The sequence below is a fragment of the Arachis ipaensis genome, chromosome B2 (assembly GCF_059453495.1).
Source record: "Arachis ipaensis isolate K30076 ecotype BB chromosome B2, ASM5945349v1, whole genome shotgun sequence".
NCBI classification, from domain to species: domain Eukaryota; kingdom Viridiplantae; phylum Streptophyta; class Magnoliopsida; order Fabales; family Fabaceae; genus Arachis; species Arachis ipaensis.
The window spans coordinates 9,877,065-9,901,655 of record NC_142437.1 but is presented as its reverse complement, the minus strand read 5'-3'; the positions used below and the strand labels follow the sequence as shown (position 1 = coordinate 9,901,655).

Below are 24,591 nucleotides of genomic sequence, written 5' to 3'. Positions count from 1 at the left end.
ATGAAGTCCCTCCAAATGGCCGGAAGTTCCCAAAAGGATAAAACGAAACTGGACGTATTCATTCAGCACGAGTGTCTGGCGAATCTTCTTCCGCTCGAAATATGGTCGATTATAGCCCTGATGGTTGCATCGAATTCGATTGAGGATCTGTTCAACATGCAGGCGACTTGCAGGTTATTTGCATCTGCATGCAATTCCGATGCCGTGTACAGGCATGCCTTGGTGTCGGTGTTGCCGATCGCTTGCTTCCTGGACTACTCTGGGACGCCTGCAATGACCTTTCTGCGTCGATGCGCCAGAGCGCGGAATCCGGCCGCTATGCTCCGCGTTAGGATGTCTCATTTATTCTGGTGTGGCCATCGCAGAGGTGGCATACGGACCCTGACCGAGGCAGCAGAGTTGGGTGATGTGGAGGCCTGCTACATCTCTGCAATGCTGCTTCTGTCGCTTGGTGACAAAACAGATGATGAGATCCGCCGTGGATTCGAATTTTTTTGCGTGGTTCGTGAGTCCGGTGCAGTCAAAAGGTGCAGGGAGGTCTTTACGCAGATGTTCGCCGGCCCGTGGTCCGATATACCCCCGGCGGACCCAAAAGAGCCCGTGTCATGCCGTTCTGGTAGTTTCCGTACCCGTGGGACCATTGGTGATGAGAGCGATTTGTCCAGTGTGGCGTGTGTGCAATGCCTGGCCGAGTACGAGGTGCGGAAGTGCTTGGGGACTTATTGCGTTTAAGTAGTTTTGTAAACCCCACGATGGAGATGCCGATCATGCTAATTGCTATGCGTACTGATGGTGTATTTTATTTTATTTTTGTAAATTTTTTTTATGCTAAAGTACAGTCTTTTCGATCAATTATCATGTGGAGTACACAGACGACGTAATTAATGCATATCTTGGCCATAACTTAGTCTGAATAATTCTTTCTTCTTGACTGGGATATGATCTGGACCTTGCACAATTGAATTGACGTTTGAATGGACAAAAGACTGTTTAGTCAATCAACCTTTTACACCATTGGAAGGTTTTTTTCTGGGGCTAGGTATTTAGACGGCGACAGTGAATTTATGCAAAACTGGTAACTTGGATAGGCAATAGGGAGTGACACCGTGACCGAAAGGAGTCATGTAAAAAATGGGTACGGGATAAATTTTTTATGAGCAATGATGATAATTGACGATGGTGTATAAAATCTGTACAGAGGTTGAACAATGATCATGCGGGTATGCTCAACTTGAACCACGTGTTTGTATTCGCATAATATAACAGTCCTTTAATGAACAAAATTTGCTTCAATGTTTTAAAGAGTTTTTTACTATGTAATTGCACTAAATGTATGTTTAGGGTTTTTTATACAACACGACAGAGAACTAATTTGAATTTTGTTTCGATAAATGGCTTCGTATTTTTTGTTCGTCCAAGCAATCTATTTTAAAAGAAGTGTTTCCTAGGATATAAAAAAAGGACACAGAGATTAAAGTATGCATAATTATATTATCAGGGTTTAAGTTCCACTGCAGAAGATCAAATGGGCGACAGAACAAACATAGGAAATAAAAGGATCATACAGGCCTCGACGGAGAACATGACATTCAGATATCTTGCATGTGCAGCAGGTCAAATTACTCCGGCCCCGTCTTCATTTTTACCGGCTGGATGACGACCCCGACGGAGCAAAAAGTTATGTTTTTCCTCCAAAACGTTGATCCTGCGTTCCAGGTCCCGCCACGGTAGAGCCTCCACCTGTTCCCGTTCACGGCGCTTGGCAACTTCTGCCTTTAATTCCTTTTCTATGACATCCAACTGGTGAAGGAGCAAATCATTTTTTCGCTGCTCTATTTTCAAATCCCTTTTAAGCCGTTGCCTTTGTTGTACCTCTTCATCCAGTTCATCCTTCTTTGCCTCGAAAATGAACTTGGCGGCCATCATCTCCACCTTCGCCTGCCTCAGTTCTGCGCCGGTCGTTACGAGTGCAGCCTTCAACCTCTCCTCCCTCCTGACCAGTGCGGCTTCAACGAGGTCATAATCTGCGAACTTTTCATCTACGCGGATGATGTCGATAAGTGCGTCGATCGAGAGATCCGCTAGGTCGTCTGGACTAATGGCGTGGTCGGTGACGGGTTCCTCCGACATTTTCTTGGGGGAAGAGGACGACATATGGCAGTAATAACGGAGAAGGGTGGACAGAGAGTTGAGAGGAGGAGTTACGACATGGAAGAAGTGAAGAATGGTTGGTACTTAGTACGGTTAGGGTTTGTCAATAACAGCCACGTATATTTATATTTATATATTATATTATGATGTAGGAAAAAAGTTGTTTGGTATCTTTTTTCCCGTAACTAATGTGTCCACATGTCAATAATGGGGCTTTATTTTCAGTAAAATAAAACATTAAATTAAATTACTTCGATGGATAAAAAAAGAAAGAAAACATAACATTTATTCAGCGAGTAATTAAGGTGGGCAACTAAAGCTGACATAAATATAACACGAATTTCGAATAGTGAACATTAAATTCTTGCGTTGTAAAATGAGTATTTCGTTCCTCCCCTGCTTATTAATTATCTTGTCTTTTCTATAACAATCGGTAAAGAAACGTACCACGCACTGAACCATTTTTTAAAAAATTCTAAAGATATAATAATAGCACAGAACGTTTCTTTAGTTGCCATGTGTCGTTTTGTTATTTTCCATAATCCCTGGCCCAAGTTGATTGCAAAATGGCTGGAGGTCCCGTGAAGATCTTAGTTAGTTTGACTTGGTAAAGGTTGATGGTGTAAATTGGTTTAGGGGTTTTCCCTCGCCTGGATGCTCAGAAGTGGAAAAGTAGAGGTGTACTGTCACGCGGACCCCACGTTCAGGATTAAGCGTGTACTTCAAGCCGAAGTAATCCAGAAGCAGGTGTGTAGGGATACCAGAGTCAGGGGTAGAGGTAGGTGTACTGCGTCCCACTTAGATAGAAAGAAAAAAGATTTGTTCTGTCAATCAACATGTTACATTGAATCCAAATAAATGGAAATAAAAAATTTTTCCTTTAATTCGAAGGTGATCTTTCACGGTTTTTTAATTGTTTCATCTGATGCTTCTCGATATTTAACCATTATCGATGAGCTTCATTAAAATTGCAAACAACAAAAATGTCTTTCACGTTTCCCATTTCCCATTTCCAAATATCGAGGCAAACATGAAAACGAGACTGCCCACCGCCGTTTGGCAGCCCAAGAAAGACACTTCTTCTTATACGTATATATAAATATGGGTATAAGTACATATATTAAATGTATTAATTATCCGGTATTATCCATAACGTTGGCCAACGAAACGACTGACGCGCTGAGTCGTAATAATTAATTATTGTCAGTATATAAAATAGGTATAATATATTATATACATATATATTTATAGATAAATTAACTTTTATATACATATATATTAACGTTTTGGAAATTGGTATTATCGCGATAAGTTAATAATTTCCGATTATCCTTCAACAACCACCCTCCTGCCTCTGTCGAGCCCTTGCAAATGGCTGGATCTTCCAAGACAAACAGAAAGGAAGGGAACGTGCGCGTCGAGCATGAATGTCCGCTGAATCTTCTTACTCGCGATATATGGGTGAAGATTGCCACTAAGGTTGCATCGAATTCGATTCATGATCTGTTCAACATGCAGGCGAGCTGCAAAGTTTTTCTGGATGCAGCGAGTTCCGAAGCTGTGTACCAACACGTGACGATGCGTGTTATACCGTTAGTGTCCTTTTTATTTTACCTTGACCGGCCGGAGAGGAGGTTCATCGATCGCTGCGTTGAGGCAGGAAATGCGGATGCTATACTCCGACAGGGGTTGACGGAGTATTTCTGGATTGCCGGCCGTGGCATTGGGATGGAACTGCTTTCTAGGGCCTGGACGGAGGGCTGCGTCGAAGCAGGTTACCTGTATGCCATGTTGCTACTGTGTGATCACGGGAAAGAAAAAGAAATGCAAAGGGGTGTTGAAATGTTAGAGTCTGTCCGTACTTTCAGAGACGTCGAAAGCTGTAGGTAGTTCTTCGCGGACATTTTCTGGGAGCGCTGGGTTAACGAGAGGCCATCGGATCCGGGAGATGCCGTGGCTTGTCGGTCCACCACTTGCACTACCCGCGGCAACATGGCTTGTGTGAATGATGTGTCCCATGTCTCGTGTGTGCACTGCCTGGCGGATTACGAGGTCAGGGTTTTCCTAGGGATGTTTAGATTTTAGTGAACGTGGTTGTTTATCAACGCTTGTCAATCTGCCCCCGAATGAATTGTTGTGGGGTTAGCGTTATGCAATCCGCCAAAACAATTACTAGCAACTGGCAAATTGTTAAGAATCTATTTCCTGGTTGAAAAAATGGTATTTTGATCCAATAAATTAACATAATTACGTCGCATTGTTGTTCACGAATTACTAATTAGCTTCACCCGAAAATAGAAAAAAAAAGGGTAACCACAAATGCTGCGGAAATTAGATGTGATTAAGAAAACCAAGTTTCGCGTAGGGGTTACAGAACATCAAAAGAACAGCTAAAGAAACAAAGCAAATAAATATTTGCAAATAGATTCCGTAGGTCATATATCCCCGACATCGTCTCCATTCTGCCCGGCGGTTTCCTGATAGTTTGAGCCGTGTGCCGTTGCCGGAGCTTGACCATACAATTGGCGGACCAATAACCCTAGCTTGATCTCCACAGCCTCGAGCCTGCCTTCCATTTCACGCCACGGTGCCATCTGTTGCTGTTCCCTTTGACGAAGATCGGAAACTTCCATTTTCAACGCGTTTGCTTTGTCTTCGAGTTCGCGAATGGTGGTTTGATGTTGTTCCACCTCCGTGCGCAACTTCTTTTCTAACCGGCGGCATTCATCCAGTTCATGCTTCCTTACACGATCCCTGACTTTCGCCGTGATTGCCTCCATCCTCGCCGTCCTTGCTTGGTCTTGTGTACTTTGAAGATTATCACTTAAAAACCTCATCCTCCGTTGGAGGGTGTCGATCAGATCTGCGGTCGGAGGTTCCTCGAGGTCGCCGGGACTAATGGCGTGGTCGTTGAGGGATTCCTGCAACATTTTCTCGGATGAAGACGGGGAGGTCTGCTAGACGACGAAAGCCCTTCAAGCAATGATTTTTTCTCCCGGCAGAGAGGTTAGAGATAAAGGTAAGTATAATAGGAACTGACGAATGGTTATGACTTGTGACGGACTTGTGCATTGATATACATTAATCAAAATCAAAATTTAAGTTACGAATAAATAAATTAATACATTTTAATGTGGTTAATTAATGTACGTCTGCTATTCCTTGAAAAGTGAAGATAATAATGCCCCTGGTGGTTTTCTCGATAAGGAAAGGGAAGAAAAACCCTGGGGAATCGTGTGCTGCATCGCTTGCGCAGAATTTGCAATAAATGCAAATCTTCGTAATTTGACGTTAGATTAGACACGACGGGCTGAAGGGCTATAGACTGCTATGAATAACGTGGCAGACGGGACTGGCGGTGAGTTTATTAAAAAAATGATTACTTGGCTAGCCAATGGGGAGTCACCGAATGGGAGGTCAGTAACGGAAACAATTGTATTTTCCATAAATAAAATTTTGTATACGAAACAGAAAACACATAAATAAAACGAGTCATCCAGCGGCAAAAATCATTACATACTACATAATACATATATTAGATAGGATAACCAAAAAAATATTGAGAACACAATCCTATCCTATTAGTCAAAGAGGTGGACAAACAGGATCAACTCATAATCTGCCCGACAATGCACGCACGGAATATGAGCAGCACCTCCATTACCGTCGTTTACGTCCCACCCTCTACCATAGCGTTGATGGCGGTAAATAGCACCCATGTTTCCACGACATGGACATGCATGCGAAGAACAGACTAAATTCTCTGCGTTTAGCATTGGCAGGCGACGCAGGTGTGTCCACGTCCCCTGGATAACGCCGCGGAACACCAATTTGCAGATTGTTAAGGCACCAGCCGCCTCAAGCACACGAAATATTTGTAAGCCCTTGTTCTTTGACTCGAAGTCATCGCGTAGCATCAGTATCATCGACACCGTGTACTGTGCTACCGAATGGCCCTGGGCTGCGACAACGTGCATCGTTTTCATCCCCGCAAGACGACTCCCGCCGAGGAAAAGGTCAGACACAGCAGACCGAAACATAACTTCCAGGTTCCCGCTCTGCCTGCATCGCGCTAAGAAGTTTCTTCCCACCTGGTGCATGGGACTCAAACTCCACCACCGTTGGTCCCAAATTGGAATCGAGGCGAATCGGTAAACGATATCCTCCTCCCTTGTGTTGCGTGCAGCGGTGCACGACATCCTGAGACTGCACAAGTCCCTGACGGACTGTGCTGCGGTCCTCCCGGCAATTAAGGTCCAAACATCGTGGGGGAGGTTGGCGGGGCCTGTCGGACGATACATCTCCTTTTCTTGTATTGAATGCATGAGACAATTGATGAATGGGCCGTTATGTGTAAGCAGTGGACAACACAAAGGCTCCAAGCAGTTATCGCAAAGGCTGTTGTTTACGGTGTCCGACTGTCCGTCTTTATAGTCACCCGGTGCCGTTTGCGATCGAATCCCATCGGTTGTGTACCGTGCTTCTACACCAACTCAGCCACACTCACATCGATTAGGGAGCCTGCCGCTTCATTCCCATCGCCTCGCACACGGCTTCCTTAGCAAACACGTCCCTTGTATTCAGAGTTCTTTTTGTTGATTTTTTTTTAAACTTTCCGGTCATTAACTTTATGACTTTCGTTTTGTCCATTTTGTCGCTTGGGGATTCCCAATTTATTTTTTTTCTCTATATGTTTTGTAGTACCCTGTCAATATATCCCATAATAAGTATCGGTTTAACCAAAGAACAGTTTGCCTGTTATCCGTAGGGATTTATAAACGAGTAATCGGGTAGATAATATAAATCTGTCAAATTCTTACATCATGGATATATAAAAAACAAACCATTCATTAAACAATATGTCAATACTAAACCTAATATTATGCGTCAATACTAAGCCAAAATATTATACGTCAATACTAAACCTAATATGCATGACAATCCTAAACCCTAGGAATGTCTACGTATCGTTCCACCTCGTAGTCGGCGCGACAGCGAATGTACCGAATATGGTCGGCGCCTCCGACACCGTAGACGGAGCCCCGCTCTGCCGCCCTCCGGCGGTAGTCATAGAGAAGACCCATATGGCCTCGGGTCATGCATCTGGTCGAGTCACAGACCGTATGTTCTTCTCCCCTTTTCGGCATATGGACTTCATCCGGCCAAGAAATTATGAGGACCACGAAGCAACTCGAGTAACATGCGGGGAGTAAGTCACCCGCTTCGAGCGTGCAAAATAGTTCCAAACCTTCTTTTTTGGCCTCGCAGTCGTCCATTCGGATGAGCAACTCCATTGAAAGTGCGTACTGACGATTGGATTTTTGACGGTTTAGAATTTCACAAATGAAATCTCGTTGCAAGTATAGTTTCTAAACCAATCACTAATCCTTTCATACAAAAAGTTGTTTGTCACTAGTACAAACCCCTAAAATTTATAAACCGAAGTATTGGACCTCGGGTCGTTCTCCCTAGGAATTACAATAAAGTGTCTTGTTATTGGTTATGAGTTATTTTGGGGTTTTGGATAAGAAGCATGAAAAGTAAATGGCAATGAAAATAAACTAAAAACTATAAAAGTCTCTTGGAAAGGTGTGAGAACTAGAAGTCCTATCCTAGTTATCCTTTTCAATTGTGATGAGAATTGTTCATTGCTACCACTTAGTTAACTCTTACTAATTAAAGGAAAGTCAAGTGGATGAATTGACTTGAGCCACAAGTCCTAGCCAACTCCCAAGGAAAGACTAGCTTTAGTGCACTCCAAACCAATTAGCAATTTCTCCAATTATCAATCAACAAAGGAATTAGATAACTCAAGTGTCACTAATTACTCTACCTAGGCCAAGAGGAGCAAAATCTATACTAAAATCCAACCAAGCATTTCATCAAACACTTGGAAGGCACAAAAGAAAAGTATAGTCAATCACAACAAGAATGAATTCTAACTACAATTGAATACAAAGGATCAACAACAACAACCAAGAAAATCACAATTATCATGAATTACCTCAAATTGCATTATTAAAAGGAAATAAAGAGAACAAGAGTATCTCGATTACAAAATCTAGAAACAAAATAAGAGAAATTACAACAAGAGAATAGGGAGAGAGAGAAGAACCAAAGTGTATCAATCATCAATTGAAGGTAGAAGTAGAAGGAGACTTGAATTAAACCTAGAACTATGAGATCCTAATCTAACCCTAATTCCTAATCCTAATTCTAGAGAGAAGAGAGAGCTTCTCTCTCTAAAACTCTAAACTAAAAGTGATTATTGGTCCAAAAGTGATGATAATAATGATCATGATGCCTTCCCCTTAATCCTTCATCCTTTTATTCCTTTCCCTTAGCAATTTGGCGCCAAAAATGGGTTCAGAAACCCTCTCAAATCGCCAGGCACGTGTTGCATTTAATGAGGTCATGTGCCATCATCGACGCGTGCGCACACGGTACGCGTGCGCACACGGTACGCGTGCGCGTCCCTGGCTAATTCTGTGATGTGCGCGCGAGCGCCTTGTGCGCGTGCGCGTGCATGGCTGACTTTGCTTCTTTGACTTTTTATGTTTCTCTCCACTTGTATGCTTCCTTCCTTGCTTCCTTTGATCCATGCCTAGCCTATTTCAGTCCTGGAGTTACTAGCAAACACATCAAGGCATCTTATGGAATCAAAGAAGAACTAGAATTCATCAAAATAAGGCTTAAAGAGCATGTTTTTACACTTAAGCACAAATATGGGAGAGATAACAAAATCATGCTAATTCCTAGGCTAAATGTGACAAAAGGTTATCAAAATACTCTAAATTCAATGCAAAACAAACCGTCAAATTGGGGTTTGTCACGTACTTGGCAGCGTCCACCCCATTGCTTGCTGCATTCTGCAGCATTTCCCATCCGATGGCGTGGTTACGTCGTATGTAGAGCTCCCGCAGCGCCTCCCGAAACAGAAGCTCCGGGTGACCAATCTCAATGCACCTCTCAAAAAATCTTCGCCCTACAGGGTCCCGTATCCACAACCAATTCATCTCATGCGGGGGTGGTATGGCAACCATCCTGAGCACAGTATCCCCGTCGCCTACATCACGCGCAACGCAACACGTCATACGGAACCTGCACAGGTCCACAATGGAGTTCGTCACGACTTTAATGGCTATGGCTAACCAAACGTCGCGGGGTAGTTCGAAGGCGGTAGACAAACGCTCCATTGTAACTTCACGTTGGACGAGAGACTGGCAGTGTATATGCTTAAGACGGTGTTATCCAGTGGTGTTGAGAATAGGCATGCTAGTATATTTATGGTTGAGGATCGCCCTTTGGAATCTAGTTCCCTCAGACTTAATCGACGCATCTTTTGCTTGGCGAAATCCATTATCGTTTTTCCAAAAAAAAATAAAATAAAATAAAAAAACCTTCTATGCCCTTGCGTTGTCAACAGAAATAACATTATTAATTGAGGGCATTTATTAGATTTGTTGTTACGCGCCGGTGCAGATTTACTCGATGGTTAGGAGGGTTAAAATAAAATCTAATTAAAATATATTTTAACTAATCGTCATCGCATTCATTCATATGTATATATATAATTAACGAAGATTAGTCTTGGAAACTTCAACAGACATCCATGCAGGAAATACCAAACATGAAAGGAAAGGCCGTAAACACACAAAGTCTTAATTTGCGAGTATGATGAACTTAAATTGGCACGCATGCTCGCAGTGAACCCAAATAAAAAACTAGAGAAGGAAGCAACCTAATACTAACTTGGCCATGGGGACATAGGCGTCATAGCTGGCTGAACCATGTATCCTACGCAGTACCAGGCGGTCGACTCAGGTGTTCTTCTTTGATTTCGTCCGCCATAACTCTGCCTTGCTCAATACACGATCCCTGAGTTTGTTGAATGGTGTGCTGGTCAGGTTCACCGCAGTTGTCGCCCTGATCTCGTTCTCCCGTAACTGCAAACGGTAAACGATCGGATTTAATGTGTCCCTATGATATAATAGTCGTAATCTACGTTTTTATTTGAGCATACTTACAATCCCGTCCATGATCGGGTTGAATTTCTCCCCCATGTTGAGCCACCCAATGACCCATATCCCGGAGTTCATGCTAAATGTTGGTCGGACGAATAGACAGTAACCATCAGTATGTATTCCGGAAAAAAAAAATGCTTCACTCTCATACATGCATGTTTCACTTTGTGATAACGTACCTCTGCCCATAATTTGGTATCCCTACGGGGCTCTTTATCTGGAAATCTCTGAAGTTGCTTGGTAAGTTCATTAAGTGCTTCTCGTAAACTGCCTGTGTCACATTGTATAAGACCCTTGCCTGCACGAACCGCGAAACATGGGTCAGAAGGCTATTATGCACGTCATGTTCCATGCTATGCCAAATTAAATTAAAGACTACAATCAAAATGGTTGCATGGTATGCCAAATTAAAGTAAAGACGAAAATCAAAGTTGTCTGGTAACCGTTTTCCAGAGCCGGTCTTCCCGGTAAGGCGTCTCGAACTGGTTCGGCGATGAATCGAGGTTGTAAATTGCCCGGTCTTTGAAAGACACGAGCATCAGAAACCAATGGCCCAAGGCGTCCTGCATGGGGACATAAATCTGCACAAAATAAAAATGTATAGTTAATCCACTTAAGACACTTGTTCGTGGTTTAGGTTTCGATTAACAAATGGTACTCCGTCAACAGACAAATTCAAGGAATCGGGATGGCCTCATCCATTTCTCCATGTAACGATTGAGCATTAGCTCCGTCGTCTCCCCGTTCAGAATATCATCCTACAAAGACAACATTGACGAATAAAATAAGTCGTGTTCTATAAGTATCAGAGCGCGAACGACTGTTAATGAGCGTTAATGGCGCAATGATTCATTTCGAGTACCAACAGTAGATAGAGTTAAGTTACCGAGACACACGGCGGAAGGCACCAGTACGATGGGGATGTGGCAAGGATCTCAGCACCGGTCATTGTCATGGCAACCATATGTATGATCTGGTAACAAATAGCAGCAAAAAAAAAACCCGATGAAGTATCGCGGTACGTTATGCGTGTTGTTTCACCTATTTAACGCGCGTATGTTTCTCATGTACCAAAAAAAATAAAAAAACGCAAAATTTTCGAAGAAGGGAACCCATTTTTGGAGACTCAAAAACTCCCGCCAGTAAAGAACCGGAAACCATCAAAGAAATCACAGGCGAGGTATGACAATGCCGACAATCGCTGATTGCCGCTTCTTCAGATTCATAATCCCCAACACGGAGAATCAATTTGTAAGTTTTCAGTTGTTTTTGTTCTACTACTCTATCCCCAGGCCCCGCATGCAAGCCCACATCAATATCGATTTCTTACTCGTGCAGAGAATGCCGGCGCCCTTCTCCAACGCTGCCCGGGAGAACATGAGCAACCCCGTCGAGATAAGCACCACAAATGGTCAGTCGTGGAGCATCTACTGGATTGTCGAGGAGGAGCATCCGCATCGAATCGTCTTCACCGGAGGGTGGCGAGCCTTTTACGAACACTACCATCTTCGAATCGATAACACAATGCTATTTTCGTATCACCAACCAAAGTTTTTCTACGTCGCCATCCATGACGCAAGATACTGCGAGATCAACTATGGAAGGTAACAAGATTATTCTAGCGGGTTTTCTGTATGCACTCGGCTAAGTCGTTTGTTTTATGCTGTTTTACGTTGTACTAGAAACTTGCGTAACGGAAGTCTTCCAGCAATCCCCGCACATGGCAACTATACAGTCCAGTTCTTCGCGATAATCCCAGTGAACGACCCTGATACACTGGTATAGACGCCAATTTCAATTCCTTTACTACCTGCAATCATCGATCCATCCATGTGTGACACATTGTAAACCTTTTTTTTTCCACCGTCTGCTACAGATGCTCCCGCTACGGTTCTCGCGGGATTATGGCCGGTCCCTACCGCGACCCCTGACCCTAACCACACCTACAGGACATCATCATCGCGTGGCCTGGAATATGGAACCTAATGGAAGGATCGTGCTTCATGGAGGATGGGACGCTGTCCGGGAACACTACGGCCTAAAGGATCAGTGGCTGGTGCTGTTCCGTTATCACGAAGCTCAAAACACCATGTATGTCATGTTCTTCAACGGTCATACAATGGAAATCAACTACTTGGCCCATGCCAAGCCGGGGACGGACTCCACTTGTATAAGCTACCCGACGGCCCCCAAGTCAAGGCACATAGCCGATGGGTTCAGATCGACCAATCCCTTTTTTGTTAGTCCAATCGTGCACAGACTGGCAACCCGTTTTCTCGTAAGTCTCTCGACAGTTATTTTTAAAGGCAACTATTTCCGGTGCTATTGTTCTATTCAAATATTTTGTTGCTCTCACCATAAAAAATATGTCCTCGTTTCCAGCCGAATGTCCCCCCTTTGCCGGGAGTATACGAGGATAGCCCAATTTCGATTACCAACGAGAGGGGCGCGTGGACCGTTCAGTATACGCACTATGTCGGGAGGACGACCAGATGTTTTGGAATGGGCTGGTGTGCCTTAGCAACAGCATGTCAACTAAGACACGGCCATGTGTGTGTCTTCGAGCGGCTGGCACCGCAGGACTACCGGCTGCATATATATTGAGAACTCCTGTATCCTAAACCCCCCCTCCAGACGCCGCCCCCCAACCCAATCAAAGTAACTCGATCGGTCCATGATGTTTTCTTGCCTCAGTTTGTCAAATACAATGATGCAACCTGCATGTCCATACATCTGTATCTTTAATCTACATTATATTTCCAAGCATACAATTCTACCTTGCCCTCATTAACTTATGCTTTAGATGATAAACACGATAATCGTTTCTGTTGTTAATGTGTGCATAGCATTGCAAATAGACTGATCTCCCAATATTAGAAATGTATGTCAATTAGTGCCTGTGAAGTTTGAATGTAATTTTATGATGTGAAGCTTGAATGTAATTCGATTCACTTCACCTACGTTTTGTGTGTTTGAATTTTGAAACTTCACACTGATTTGTTAATACCCTAAAAATGAGAATTAGTAGTGGTTGTTTATTGATTCAGATTTCTTGCCGTGCTTCATTTAGTATTGATTCAGATTTGTTGTCGTGCTTCATTTAGTGCATTTTATTCATCACGTCCGGTGTTTTAAGCGTGTGTTTTAAATTACATCCAGAAGCCATGTTCCCTTACAAAGAATTTCAAAACCGCGATTGAACCACATGCATTTTCCAACTAGCACACAAGGTAGTACAAGACGTAACTACTTCCGAATGTCTGCTGCAAAGAGGCGGACGAAGGGAGTTTTTTTAGGAGACGTCCATCTGAATATCCACTGAACGTTACAACCAAAATATCCACATAAACGTTACATACAAAATATTCACTTACCATACATACAAAATATCAACTACATATAGAATCGCTATAAAGATGCCCCTAACTAACATGTCCAGTTCAACAAAAGGGTCGACAACGAGCGATTAATAATACATCAGGTTTGACAATGGATTTGCAGCTATTCGCATGACACAACTTAACACCTCAACTTCTTCAATCCCGATTAAAACCTGTTCTATCTAGAGCACAACCACATACCAACGAAAGCCAACATAGCAAAAACTTATTTTAACGTCGACGACATATAGACGGTTCTGTACCCAGATGAAATGCAGACAATATTCTGTGTACGGCTACAGCCTACCGGAGAATGTGAAAGGATTCGACCAACCTACCGTTGCAACACACAGTCGTGATGACTGTAGGCCCCCTTTGCTCAATCGGCGAGAGACATGACAGGCCCGGACGTGTTGGTCCCAGCGAAGTCGCTGTTAGCAAACCCAGCCTGCGTGTCACTATCGAAGCATTGGAACGAATGAATCTCGGCGGTCGCATACAGATCGCCGGATAGGTTATCATAGAGCTGACACCAATGTGAAAAACAAACGATTAGAACCATTTAACAGGGCAAAAAACTTAACTAGATCATTTATAAAGCGACTAACCCACCATGTCAGTGTCCATCGAATCCATGTCATCTGCAACTGCGCTGGATGACTCCATTGTGCGGCGTTCCGGACACGTCGTCCTGTTGTGTCCCACCTCCCGGCAGAAACGACATCGTTGGGTTTTCTTTCCACCATGAGCACCGTTACCCTTTGTATTGCGCCTGGGTGGATTCTGCGCCGGGCCCCTTCCACCTTCAGTAGGTGGCCCCTCGGGTGGAAAACTGGTGTCCCCTGCATCTTCGTTCTCAAAGTGCTTCAGCATCAGCATGGCAGTGTCTCTTGCAAACTGGAACTTTTCAGTGCTGTGACATGCAATCTTGCACACTTTTTGGTACCAATCCATCAGGCACCAGTGTTGCGTCAGTTGTACAGAATCCCAAATCACGCCCATCGACTGCACCGCCACAAGTTTTGCATCCTTGGTCCATCTCGGCAATATCAGGGACCTCGGGATCTCATGAACATTGTTAAGAACAAGCACCGCAATTATATGTTCGCAGAGGACCCCGAAACATTCCATTCTCATGCACGTGCATCGGACCTCCCTCGTATCAGATGTTGCAACAACACGCCAATCCTTCCCCGGAGTGCCGTATCGAGAGACGGTGTGGATAAAATAGGAACCGTTGTCTTCAGAGTCAACCACCCTCATTGCACAGGCCCTGTCAAGAATGGGAACAAACAAATAGAATATTGCACGAGTGTAGTTCTCGGCTGCACTCCGCTCCAGCTGTTTCAGGTTGGTGGTCATAACAGGGTCGCCCTTTGCACACTCGAAATCAGCCTCCACCTCCTTTGCACGCACGAACATCAAGCATCGATGGAAATGACGTAAAAACTCAGTGTAGCTGTATCGAGACTTAACATACCGTGATATCACAGCATGCAAGCCCTCGCACCTTGACGTTGTTCGAAATCCGGTAAAGAACTTTCCCCGTATGTGTGCTGTGGCCCAACTGTGCCTTCTCTCGTACATGTCCTGTACCCATCTTTTATCGGCGACACCAAATTTCTCAACCATCTCAAACCACTTTCTCTGGAATGTTCGGACCCCGTAGTCGCCAAGCATGCAATTCCTAAACATCCTGGTGAATTTGGGCTTTCCGATGTTGCTCGTGGCGTTTCGGAGTAGATGCCAAGCGCAGAGTCGATGGTGAGCCTCCAGAAAAACTTGCTCGATCGCAGACTTCATTTGCCTGTCACCGTCGGTTATTATGGACACGGGAGCCTTCCCTTTCATTGAAGTTTGCAACTGTTGAAGCAGCCAGCATAGGTCTCTTCTTTCTCGTCTGCCACCAGTGCAGCGGCAAAGACAACCGTTTGGTTGTGGTGATTCACACCGGAGAATACTACAAGAGGTGAAAGATAAACGTTTTTCTTGTACATTGCATCAAAATGCAACCACGTCTCCAAACACCTGGTAATCAATTTGGCTGGTGCCGTCACACCAAAACAAATATTGCAACACGCCTTCACCGTCAACAACTTCCTTGTAGTACAGTGCTGGATCATTTGTCTTGCACTCTCGGAGATACCTTAGGCACGATTCCGCATCTAGGCCACCCTCCCTTCGTTGCTTCGCATTTACATTGTGCATGTCCCTTGTTGTGTACGGGACATTATGATACCCGCCGGCTAGGCTCGCCATAAAACCGTGGATTCGAGATACGCCAATGCCCCCTTTGCGCATGTCGTTCATCTGCTCGATGTCCGCTTCGCTCATCCTCCGATGGCCTGGAAGCATGGAAGAAAATCGCAACTCAAGAACGTGGTGGTTATGCGCGTCTGAAAAGTACACAACGAGCCAACGTCCTGATTCATCGTCCATGCGGAGTAGCATCCTTGCAGGGCATCCACAACGTGTCTCGGCCCTCGGCCTCTTTTGCCGGTTAGGCATCGAGTAGAACTTCGGGGATCGGTACCCTTGTCGGTGGCACACGAACTCCTGCCGTATCCTTACTTCGCCGCGTTTTTCGCTTCTGGAACGTCTCGCCCCGAAGCCATGGTGCTTTGCATATTGCTGGTAGAACTCAAATGCAATGTCAACGTCTGCGAAATTAAACCGGAAAACATCCTCCTCGCTCAAGTTCAAAAAATCAATCCAACCTATCGACTCCACGGAATCAACAGCGTAAAACTCGTCTTCCGCATAATTGTCAGACATACCTCCGGCGCCGTCCAAACTGTCTTCCAATTCAACCGCATCCCCATTGTCGACATCGGCCTCTGCATGATGGTCGTGTTCTGTTTCATCTTCCTGAAAGTCGTACTCGTCTGACTGCATCCCTGCAAAGCCTTCACCCTCAAACGATCCAACTCCGTGCTCTGCTCCGTCAGACATTTCTGGTTCATCGGCGACGTGCACGCCCCTAGTGGTATCTTCATCCCCGGCAACCCTGTGCCAAACAGCAACAATGCGGTAATTTAGCGAAACACGCAAAATTGGGGGATGTCCTCCAAAGAAAATTGCAATCCTATGACGAAGAAAAAGGGGGATATTTGTAAATCAAGTGAAGGGTGATAATACAACGGGTACCTTCTTTCCATTGATGGAGACGGCGAAGCCATCAACTGCCGAAGATAACCGTCGTCGTCAGAGGTGAGGCTGTTTGTGTGCTTGGAACCGCCTGAACAGACTCGTTAACACTGAGTGGGGGTGGGAGAAGAAGTTAGCTCAGTGTGAAGGTTTCAGTCGTTGTCGGTGGTGGAGATAAGAAGAGACGGTGCGATTGGGTCAGAGGGGGAGAGGAGGAAGAGGGTGCGATTGCGACGGCGGGGAAAGGGGAGGAAGAGGGTGCGATTGAGACGGAGGGAAAAGGGGAGGGGAAGGGGAGGAAGAGAACCTGGGCTGGAGGAGGAACTTAGCGGCAGTAATAGTTGTTAACCAAATGCTGATTGTCTACCTAATTCTAACCATTAAGTTAAATGTATTCATTTTAAAAATTCTAAAAGTACCTCTAACTTATACGAAATTGTAGAAAAGTCTCACCAAAACAATACATTTTTATTCTTACCTCCTTCGGCTGATCGGTGCGCCAAACAACAAAATGGCATTTCGATGCGCTATGTATAGCGGCGTACCGAATCCGTGCCCATGTTAGTCGTCCTGCATTGTTATTAATTCTACTATGGATTTATCTTTCTTTTACGATGACAATATATATTATGTAATCATATGAAATAAAACAAGATAATTAAAATAAAATAGTTTTCATTTTATATGATTAATTAATGCGGAAAAATAGAAACCAATATAATAATTAGGTACCACCGTACCAGTGTAGGAAGGCACCTGTTTCATTGAGTTATCCAATAATAATACTAAGCCAGTTGCAATTATTTATATCATAATAAATTTCAATCACAGTGAATATTGCACGAAAGGGGGAGGTTTCACCATGATACGCCGCTGTTGGTTCATTTTAGGTTGTGCCGTGAATACAGCTCTGTTATGTCATTATGTGAACGTGATCGTCAAGTTCCGTGCGATTCCGTTCCGTATAATGGTATTCATTATTCAATATAAAAAGGAAACAAATTAGAATCATTTTCTTACAAATAAAGCTGATATTGATTCCATTTATTCAACTACTTAAATATTTTTATGAGTTTACTCCATGTCTCATTAATTTGGCGGCGGTTCCTGGAGCCGTTTAACGGCAGTTTCATGAAGATAGAGCGCGGCAAAACGGATAGCGGCGGTTTTGCTCAACCACTGGAATAACCGCCGCAACATGCAATTTGGATTTGGCGGCGGTTAATGGCTTAATGCAGTATGTGAAGGAAAATTTCTATTACCCAATTTGCGGCGGTTACAACCGCCGCTAAATGTCGTACAGGAAGAAACATATTATAGTTTTGCGGCGGTTTCAAAACCGCTGCCAAATTCAAATTTTTCATTAAAATTTTAGATTTTCTATTATTTTGCTTATTCTGACAAAGAATGTTTATCAAACTTTAATTTTTTTTTTACTTTTTAACTAATTTAAACAAATTTAAATCAAGTAAAACAGCTTAATTAACATAACAAACAAAATTAAACATATGCAAACATAACATATATAACGAAATTGTCATAACATCATCCAAAATAAAGTAAGAATGCTCAAGTTGAATAAAATAAGCCTAACGTACTAAACCAACTTAAATGTAAAAGGTATCCAAGACCATTAATTGAAATTCAAAATTTTTGTTGCGGGTCGTAATTTCCAGATGAAGATGGCCCTGCGCATGATGAGTTCGGTGTACCGCCCACAAAAGCCAGCTCTTCAGCAATCTCAACTGGCAAATTGCCTCCTAACTGTTAGACTACATATCTCAATACCTTATGTATTGACTGTCTCTTCGCCCACTCTTTTTCTAGCTTAGCCGTCAATTCTGCAATCATCCTCTTATCCTCTGCATTGGACTCTGCAGAACCCGATGGTTGTCTAGCAGCGTTACCAAAGACTTGGGTGGGACATGGTCCAGCACCTAGGGCACGAACTCGTCCTGGGTGCTCCTTTCCGAGAACTTGTGCTAACAAGTCATTTTGTGAAAGGTGCTTAGAGGATCCATCCTGCCTCTCAACATTCATAATTGCTTCCTACAAACCTGATGAGAATATAGCGGCGGTTTAAGAAAAACCGCTGCTAAATGTCGGCCTGGTTGCAACCCCAACCTCTAACCGTCGCTATCTTAAGGAATTATTGTAGTGATTTCATCATTATATAGCATAACAATATCTCAGAATTATCTTGTTATAAAAGTTAATTACTTCTAAAAATTAATTTCTTTTATTATCTTAATGATTATATAAAATTACCCTAGCACTCCTACGAATTAAAATTAATTGAGTTTTATTAACTATTTTCCTAAAAATATTGGTTACAAATTTAAAATTATTTCAAATGCTAGAAAGATTGAATTTGTCACTATTGAGTATTGATGATCTAGAGCTTTCATCTTCTTAACCCAGAGATTTTATTTTAAAAATCTTAACTAATTTATTGTAGATTTATTATACGTTTTTGTATACTTTTTATGTTCTTTATTTCTTCAATTTGTTGAAAGAACTATCCAGTTTCAATGTACTTGAATTCAAGCCAAAGGGTAAAAGAAGCCAGATATTATTAATGAGGTTTTACTAGACAGGAAAACAGTCAAAGATTTTACTTTAATAACACCTTTCCATCACTTTGAAACCTCATTCCGACCACCAACCACACTATAACATTTTCAGGCTGAGGCAACATTTAAAAAGTGTTGCCTAAAAGCTGACAAAAAGTTACTTTTGATTTATGATAACACTTTTAGACCTAAGGCAACGTTTTTGGGCGGCGTTGCATATGCAGCCGTTGCCTTAGATCAAGGCAACACTTTTTTGTTTCAAAAGCAACGCTTTTGAGAGCAACACTTTTTTGCTTGCCTTTAGTTGAAAAACAACAACACTTCAAAAGTGTGTTTGAGACAACACTTTTGCAATGTTGTCTTTTCTCATATTTTGACCACTACTAAAAAATGTTACCTATTTGTAATAAAATACAACATTTTTATATGTTGCTTATAAGTTTGAATTTGTAATACTTTAAAGTGTTGCCTTATAGTTTTGAATATACAACTTTTTAAAGTATTGCCTTTTCTTTTGGATATACAACTTATACAAGTGTTGCCTTTTCTTTTGGATATGCAACCTATACAAGTGTTGCTTTTTCTTTTGGATATGCAACCATACAAGTGTTGTCTAATATACAAAATATGCAACTAATAGAAGGGTTGCCTTTTTGGTAAAAATAAATATTACTTTTGTAATAAAAATACAAAAAAATAAAATATACAATAAATTTTTTTGTTCATACATGTGTAATTATTTTAATTAATAAATAAATTTATGCACAATAAAAAAAATTATAAAAGAGACAAAATAACTAATAATAAAATTCTAATTAAAATATATATTAAAAGTTCAATTAGTATTTTAAATACATGATCTGTAAAAACAGTGATAGATACAGAATTATATATAGAATTAATTGATTGAAGTGAAGCATCAAGATACATAGAGTAAATTACAGAAAAATTGGTAGTAGTGGATGTCCCCCAATACTTTAATGCAGCCAAATCATAAGCCCTAGTTGCTTTATCTTCTTTATCATATCCACCTACATATATATATGCATACAAATTAAATAAACTAGAGTCTCCCTAAACACATAATAACAAGAAGGAATCAAAGAGAGACTCTTACCCAAATACACTGAAGGAAGAGAGAAGTTGCATTGCATTCATGAAAATCACAAGAGAAAAGTCATAAAAACCTTGATTGAATGTAAAAATAAAATAAAATAAAATAGTAGACACACACCTTGGCGACCTTTTCTTGATTGTCCTTCCCTTCTACAGCTATTATCCCAAAGATGAGCTTCATATCTTCCAGTCCATCTATGTCTATTTATTTATTTCTTTCATCAATTAATATATTGGAATATACAAGGCAGGAATTTCCAAATTAAACACAATAATGAAATTGAAACCTTGTTACGCCACGGTATATTGAAGTTCTCTGGCCAAAGGTATCTAGAGTTCTTCCATTAGAAGGTGGGGCTTCAATAATGCTGTTATTGTCACAGCTGGTTGTTGATGAATCCTTATTACTACCACTTCCCATGGACAATGTGAGTACTTGCAGATTATTATTTGTTTGAAACTGCTGCACACAATATAAAGTGGAGCACTAGGATGCATCAGTGGCCAAAATAACAACAAAAGAAAGCACTTAATATTAAGAACAATGAAGATTCTTAATTAACTAATTTTTTTAACATTTGCACAAAAAAATTTCATCAAATAACTAGAAAATCAATTACCTGTGTCCCAAATAGTAAGCTTTTTTATATGGTATATAGCAGCATTTCTGTATATAGCATATAGCAGCATCTGAAGTACCCCAAGTGCAAAATCCAACACATTTGGTAACTGACAATTAATTACTCAATTAATAAGTCAAGTCGCTTTCAAATTCTTTAACTTTATATTCAAACTGATAAAGTTGGTGTACTTATGGCAATACATATATCACTGAGAAATAAACCATATGCAAACCACATAACCGCACTTAATGTGAGGAAAAATGACAAATTGAATGGCATAAATTGAACACTCTTTGTTCTTATAACATGTGCCTGCATCACGTACAATAATAACTAATCACAAAGCTAATAACAAGTATGATATTAAGAAATTAATGAAATTAAATGATAATTAATCACTGACCACAATGCTTAGAGGTGCTGCAAAAACAGAGCAATCATGAATTAACAAAACACAAAGAAACTACTTATTCTTAATTAATAAGCCCTTTAATTTCTTGTCCGCCCTCATCACCACCCTCATTTATGGGTAATGCTAGGGAGACAAAAAAAAAAACAACCAAAACTTACCTTATTTAGTATTCATTAATTGTCGCAACAATTAATGAATGTTAAATAAGGCAAGTTATGGCTGTTTTTGGCTGATTTTCTTTGGTTACCAAACATTTCCGCTCATTTATATACCACCTGGGTTTCACTTTTCTTTTCCCTTCTCCACATACTCCTGAATCCTCCATTTTTTCTCTTCTACAAATTCATTGAATCAAAATCAGGTTCTTCTTTCTTTCTAGTTGAACAATAACCACGTACTTGAACCATTAATTTAGTCCTTACTCATATTCTTTCTTTCTTTCTTGACCAAAATCCATTGGCCTATAAGGCTATAAATCATAGTACAAATGCTACACATTTTCTAGGAAAGAGCCATTTCTTTTCCCTCTAAACAGTTTCCATTGGTGGGGTATGTATGCTACCTATTAATTAATGACGTGTTTTAATGTTCAAGATCTGAGAGAAGAAGAACACATTACACTGCATTCTCTTTACTAACATCTGAATCTGAATATGGATCTTGTAATGAGAAGACACATGATTTATGTGTCATTGTCAGAATCAGAATCTATTTATAATAACTAAGAAGCCATAACCAAGTTACCTTCATGTTTGTTATTGCCAAAACAGATTTCAAGTTGTGGTTGGCTTTTCCCAAGTCTATATTTCTGTAATGACCAGAAAAACAAAGAAAATATGTTGGTAAAAGAAAAGAAGTCCATGATATTTAGAATGAGTGAAAGCAAGAATAAAGGGAAATGCCTATAAATGGCTCTTGAGATGAATTTGCAAATATTATAGCTATGAAAGCAAACCTACAAAATTTTCAAAAAGAGAGAAGCAGAAAAAAAGAAGTGAGCATAATTGGAAGCATGGCGAAAAACTTAGCGCTAACTCAATTGAACTGAAATATAGCCCAACAAAAAGAGAATTTCAATTCCAAACTCAATAAAGAAATAAAGACCATACCTCTGCCAAGATGGTAGGGTGAGCATTGTGTATGCGAGTTTGATCTTATTGGCAACTCCCGAAAGGGATTTAAAATTTGCAGCTGCCTTCCTTACGGCCAAGGATTCGACAGGGTGCTGCCAAGCCCATTCAAACTGCAATCCCCCAATCAAAATGTGTTAAAATCTGGCTATAATCCCCATTTTTTTTATTTCTTCATGTATCAATATAATATACCCTATTCATATAAAATTACTCATATGTCATATATTTAAATGTCCTAATATTTGTAACAGAATCCAATTTAGGACATTTGCATTATTTCATAACGAGCTATTTATTTTATTTTATTTGGGTAAATCAGAAGGTATATTATAGCTCTATCCTATTCTAACATTTTTCTCTTTTCCTTCACTCCTTAACTTCTCCTTTCTAGCTTCTCCTTTCTCTTTCATTAATCCTTCCACAATTATTTTCTATTTTAAATTCTTGGATTTCCAGCATACTTTCATATTCAGCAGAATCTAATTTTCTGTTTTCAAATCTTCAAGTGAAATATTTTCAGTTAGTACATTAACCAATGATCTTAATAACAGCCATCACAATGCCATGAATATCCAACAGAATGTTCATAACTGCCACCTAAATTCGTTAAGAGCACTAACTGATTTTGGTATATTCATTAGCAAAACCATTATCTTAATAAACAACAAAAGGCTTGGCGCTGAGCAAATCAAACCAAATCACGTTTGAGAAACAAAATTCTCAGCAACCAAAGTCCATCAAGATCTAAAAGAGAATAGCATTCTCACCCCCCTTAACACTGGTATGCAACAATAACTAGCTCCAAAATAGTGGAGAATAGAAAGTGAGATGAACAATGAAGAAGAATATGCAAACAAGAGTGTATACATAACATACCTTCCGGAGGTGAAGGACAAAAATCAGCTGAAGAAAGCTTCATTTTCAGCAAAATTTCAAAACTAGAAAAGATGAGCTTTATATCTTCCAGTCCATCTATGTCTATTTATTTATTTCTTTCATCAATTAATATATAGCAACGTACCTTGAAATTGCTTTTCCATCCTAAGAAATTGCTTGTTAAACACTCTAAAATTGAAAGATGTGTCACTGACCCACCATAGCTACAAAAAAGCACAAGATAGTTTTGGTTTACGCAACCGAAAGTCCTAAAGCATCAAAAAATGGATCTAAATGGAATTCTTTCATATATAGCAACATACCTTGAATGTTTCCCAACCTGAAGCAGAAGCTGAAGTACAGTTGGCAACAAGATCAGCTCCTCCTCCATTTTCTGCGGCGAGATATTTCTGGAACTTAGTGGCATTAGCTGCACTTGAGTTCCATCCTGAAATCATAAGGAGTTCTATTAAATTTGCAAATGAAGTGGACCTTAATAAAGAAAGAATCATAACAAGAGACCTTTGTTGGCATTTCCATCAAAGAGAGAAGGTTTCATCCATCCCTCAGCAAGCAACCAATTTCCTAGATTCACAGCTTTGTATGGCAAATTTTGTGCAACAAGAACAGAATGAGGAGGGTGTGAGAGGCATAAAGCCAACAAGAAGGCAAACAAGTATCTAAATGCCATTCTAAATTGTTTCGTGGATAAGATTGTAAAGAATCACAGAATTTATAGCCATGGTTTGTAAATCAATATCATACAATAAAGCACATTAAGTTTGTATTAAAAGAGGAAAGACAAATTGTAATGACTTGACCCAAGTGTTAACCAAATTCTGATATTCATATTATTAATTACTAATTAGACACCGGTATCATAGGCACTAATAGAGCCACTACCATAGTCAAATGTGGATATAATCACATCTAAATGCATAACGAGTGAGAAAGAATATCAGGAAGAATCAACCCATAGAAATATTTTACGAGGTTATGACGCAACAATTTGCTATATACACACAATTTGCACTTAGTGTTCACCAAAGATCCATAATTTTTTTTATCAATCTCCTTCAAGATAAAAACAAAAGCCAAACACCAAGCACAGGGGATAGAGACAAACTCAGGGCATAAATTAATAGTATGAACACTT

The 24,591-nt window shown here is 41.0% G+C and overlaps 3 protein-coding genes across 3 annotated transcripts; 1 reads left to right on the top strand and 2 right to left on the bottom strand.

Moving 5' to 3' along the window:
- Positions 1–732, top strand: LOC107626787 (putative F-box protein At1g67623). The gene has a single exon (XM_016329687.1). It carries the CDS (start codon positions 1–3, stop codon positions 730–732), a length of 732 nt encoding a protein of 243 aa, XP_016185173.1.
- Positions 733–5,732: 5,000 nt separating this feature from the next.
- LOC107626786 (putative F-box protein At1g67623) lies at positions 5,733–6,452 on the bottom strand. Its single transcript, XM_016329686.1, has one exon. The coding sequence runs from the start codon at positions 6,450–6,452 to the stop codon at positions 5,733–5,735; it is 720 nt and encodes a 239-aa protein (XP_016185172.1).
- Positions 6,453–7,094: 642 nt separating this feature from the next.
- LOC107626785 (uncharacterized) lies at positions 7,095–9,347 on the bottom strand. Its single transcript, XM_016329684.1, has 2 exons — positions 8,964–9,347; positions 7,095–7,457 (listed from the first exon to the last, which is right to left on the bottom strand). The coding sequence occupies exons 1-2, from the start codon at positions 9,345–9,347 to the stop codon at positions 7,095–7,097; spliced, it is 747 nt and encodes a 248-aa protein (XP_016185170.1).
- Between the last annotated feature and the right edge of the window lie 15,244 nt (positions 9,348–24,591).

Bases quoted from the DNA above. Each gene is read 5' to 3' on its own strand.
- LOC107626787 (XM_016329687.1), top strand. From the start codon at position 1: ATGAAGTCCCTCCAAATGGCCGGAAGTTCCCAAAAGGATAAAACGAAA.
- LOC107626786 (XM_016329686.1), bottom strand. From the start codon at position 6,452: ATGTATCGTCCGACAGGCCCCGCCAACCTCCCCCACGATGTTTGGACC.
- LOC107626785 (XM_016329684.1), bottom strand. From the start codon at position 9,347: ATGGAGCGTTTGTCTACCGCCTTCGAACTACCCCGCGACGTTTGGTTA. The intron at 7,458-8,963 runs GTTTGTTTTGCA...TCCAATCGTCAG, and splicing joins TGACAAACCCCAATTTGACG to TACGCACTTTCAATGGAGTT.